Source organism: Antechinus flavipes, chromosome 2 (genome assembly GCF_016432865.1).
Source record: "Antechinus flavipes isolate AdamAnt ecotype Samford, QLD, Australia chromosome 2, AdamAnt_v2, whole genome shotgun sequence".
NCBI lineage: Eukaryota > Metazoa > Chordata > Mammalia > Dasyuromorphia > Dasyuridae > Antechinus > Antechinus flavipes.
Genome location: NC_067399.1, coordinates 262,285,888 through 262,288,832, shown reverse-complemented (window position 1 = coordinate 262,288,832; position 2,945 = coordinate 262,285,888). Strand labels below are relative to the sequence as shown.

Here is a 2,945-nt window from a genome sequence, read left to right as displayed (position 1 = left end):
TCTTCCATTTCATACTTACATAACTTACATACATATAAACAATTTAAAATAAACAGTAACAGTTGCCTTTAACAATCTATCAATATTTTAAAAAGACAAAAGAATCTATCATAAAAAAATTAATATGAATACGTAAAGCCATATAGGTACATAAATAAAACTGAGAAAATGTGGTCCTGACAGGGAATAAGGGGATATATGAGCTGAGTGTAGATTAGCATTAATACCTGGCACAAAGTAGGTGTTTAATAAATGCTTGCTAAGTAACTGATAACAGGTCTCTTATGGCACCATCAGGAAAGGAGGACAGCTCCTTTCCCCTCAGAAGTTAATTCTTTAGATCCAACTAACCCCACCAGATACCTACCAGAGTGCCCCACTTTCTCATCAGTATATGTGTCTTGGGGCTACAACTCTCATTTTCTCTACCCAACAGAACATCTTTTTCTATTTTTGTATCCTCAGTGTTTGGTATGGTACCTAGCATTTAGTAGACATTTAACTTGTTTGTTGAAAGTGAAAGCTGAGGGACAGCTAGGTGGTACAGTGGATAGAACACCAACCCTGAAGTCAGGAAGACCTGAGTTCAAATATGGCCTCCGACACTTAGCATTTTCTGGCTGTGTGACTTAACCCCAATTGCCTCAGAAAAGAAAAAAAAAAGAAAGAAAGAAAAGAAAAGAAAGCTGAATAAGTTAGTAATTTTGCACAGCCAAGTTAGAGTTCTACTTTTCTTTTTTCTTCCATACCTTTCCTTTGTATTAATATGGAATAGCTTTGCTGAGGCAACAGTGAAAACAAATGATATATTTTCTCTTTCCTTCTATCTAAAACTGCTTTTCCTACTTAAAGAGGCCCAAAGGTTTCTCTATAGAACTTAAAGAAACACCTCATTTTGAACATACAGAAGTTTAAAAACAATTACAAAACTTCCTTATAAGTGATTTGGTGATTATCATTTGAATAATAACAACACAGAAAATACAAGAGTAAGATCAGTTAGGGTATCCAGAAGTGGCTTCATCTTAACTAATTAGAAGTAATGAGGTGACTGTGCTATCTTGTCAGGATTCAAATATCTGTTTTTCAGTTTTTTCATAGCTGTTTTCACCTCCTGGTTCCTCAGTGTGTAGATTATTGGATTCAGAATGGGAGTAAAGATAGTATAAAACACAGAAAGGACTTTGTCTACCAGGAAACTGCTTATTGGCCACATGTAGATGAAGATACATGGTCCAAAGAACATAAAAACCACAATGAAATGGGCAGTGCAGGTGGAAAGTGCTTTGGACGACCCCCCGGAGGAATGTTTTTTAATAGTTAGTATAACAATAACATAGGAGTTAAATAAGAGCATAAAGCAGGATAGAGCAATGATACCACTTGTGGAGATCATGAAGAATCCTAATACATAAGTATCTACACAGGCTAACTGGAATACCACAGGAAGGTCACAGAAAAAGCTATCTACCTCATTGGGACCACAGAAGGGCAAGTGAAGAGCAAATATCACCTGGCTCATTGAATGCATGACACCCACCACCCAGGAAGTCACTACAAGTATAATACACACCCGGGGACTTATAATGGTTGCATAGCGGAGTGGTTTGCATATGGCAATATATCTATCAAAGGACATGGCCATTAGCAGGATAATCTCAGTGCCAGTAAAGAGATGCAAGAAAAAAATCTGGGAGATGCAGCCATCAAAGGAGATCGTTTTATGTCCAGTGAGATAGTCTGTAATCATCTTGGGGGTAGCAAAGGAAGCTAGAGACATATCAATGAGGGAGAGGTTAGTGAGCAAGAAATACATGGGAGAATGAAGGTGGGAATCGGCGATCACTGTGATGACAATGAGACAGTTGCCCACAATTGTTGCCACATAAAACAAAGAAAACACCATGAAGAAGAAAAGCTGGAGGTCCCAGGAACTGGAGAGTCCCAACAACACAAATTCAGACACAGTAGATTCATTGCCTGTATCCATTGTCTCCAGGCACAGGCAAAGGACTGTAGAAAAGAAATCAGAGATAAATAAATAATGTTGGCATGGGAATTACAATGCGATATTTCAAATTCTGTTTTCCACAAAAATAGCACCAGAAATAATAAATAATTTTGTGATGGGAATGATGATTATAATCATGTGTTTAAGATTTAATTCTTGATAATTTACTAGCTTTACTCTCACAAGCACTAAAGCACCTTCACCAGAAGGAATTTAATACATTGACAATTCTTATTTAAAGCTTATGAAGAACAATGCACAAGTTTTCCTTGTTGGTGATTAATAATTTTGTTTGAAAATGGCATTTCTCTCTGTTCATTTGTTCCTATTTAAAAACAATATAAAAATATATTCCACTTTGGTGAAATGGAAACATATTGTCTCTGCATTGCTCTGTGCAGTTTGTGAATATTTTGTGGATCATTCAGAAATTAAGCACAAAAAGCAAATAAGCTCCCAAAGAAATAGTAAGATAGTCATAAGCCACAGACAATAAGGAGGAGGGGAAAGAAGGAAGAGGAAAGGGAAGGAAATAGAAGAGATGGAAAACTAAAAAAGAGAGATTTAGCCATGACAAATGGATACATTAGAATGGCTTTTACCACTACATACTGCTTTAGTAGAATACTTTAGGAGAAACAATGGCTGACAAACTTCTTCAGCTTTGTGCTATGATGAATAATCAATTAGATGCTATATAAAACTCTTATTTTGCAGCTTTGGTTTGCTTCCCCCAATAGCAAAAATCTCTTAGGATTAGTTATAAAGAAGATTGAAAGGGGAACTGAGAGCTAGTAGAGTTGCTTCAGTTACCTCTGCAGCCACTGAATACAGGACTACAGATAGATAAATAGTGGGGAGAGACTTAAGTCACCGCTGCCCTTTACTCCCTAAAAATAAATCCAAGAGGGAGGATGAAGAAACCCAGAAAGAT

At 36.6% G+C, this 2,945-nt stretch overlaps 1 protein-coding gene across 1 annotated transcript; it reads right to left on the bottom strand.

The window, feature by feature from the left end:
- Positions 1–1,033: 1,033 nt before the first annotated feature.
- On the bottom strand, positions 1,034–1,990 carry LOC127546612 (olfactory receptor 4K2). Its single transcript, XM_051973638.1, has one exon. The coding sequence runs from the start codon at positions 1,988–1,990 to the stop codon at positions 1,034–1,036; it is 957 nt and encodes a 318-aa protein (XP_051829598.1).
- Positions 1,991–2,945: the final 955 nt, after the last annotated feature.

Bases quoted from the DNA above. Each gene is read 5' to 3' on its own strand.
- LOC127546612 (XM_051973638.1), bottom strand. From the start codon at position 1,990: ATGGATACAGGCAATGAATCTACTGTGTCTGAATTTGTGTTGTTGGGA.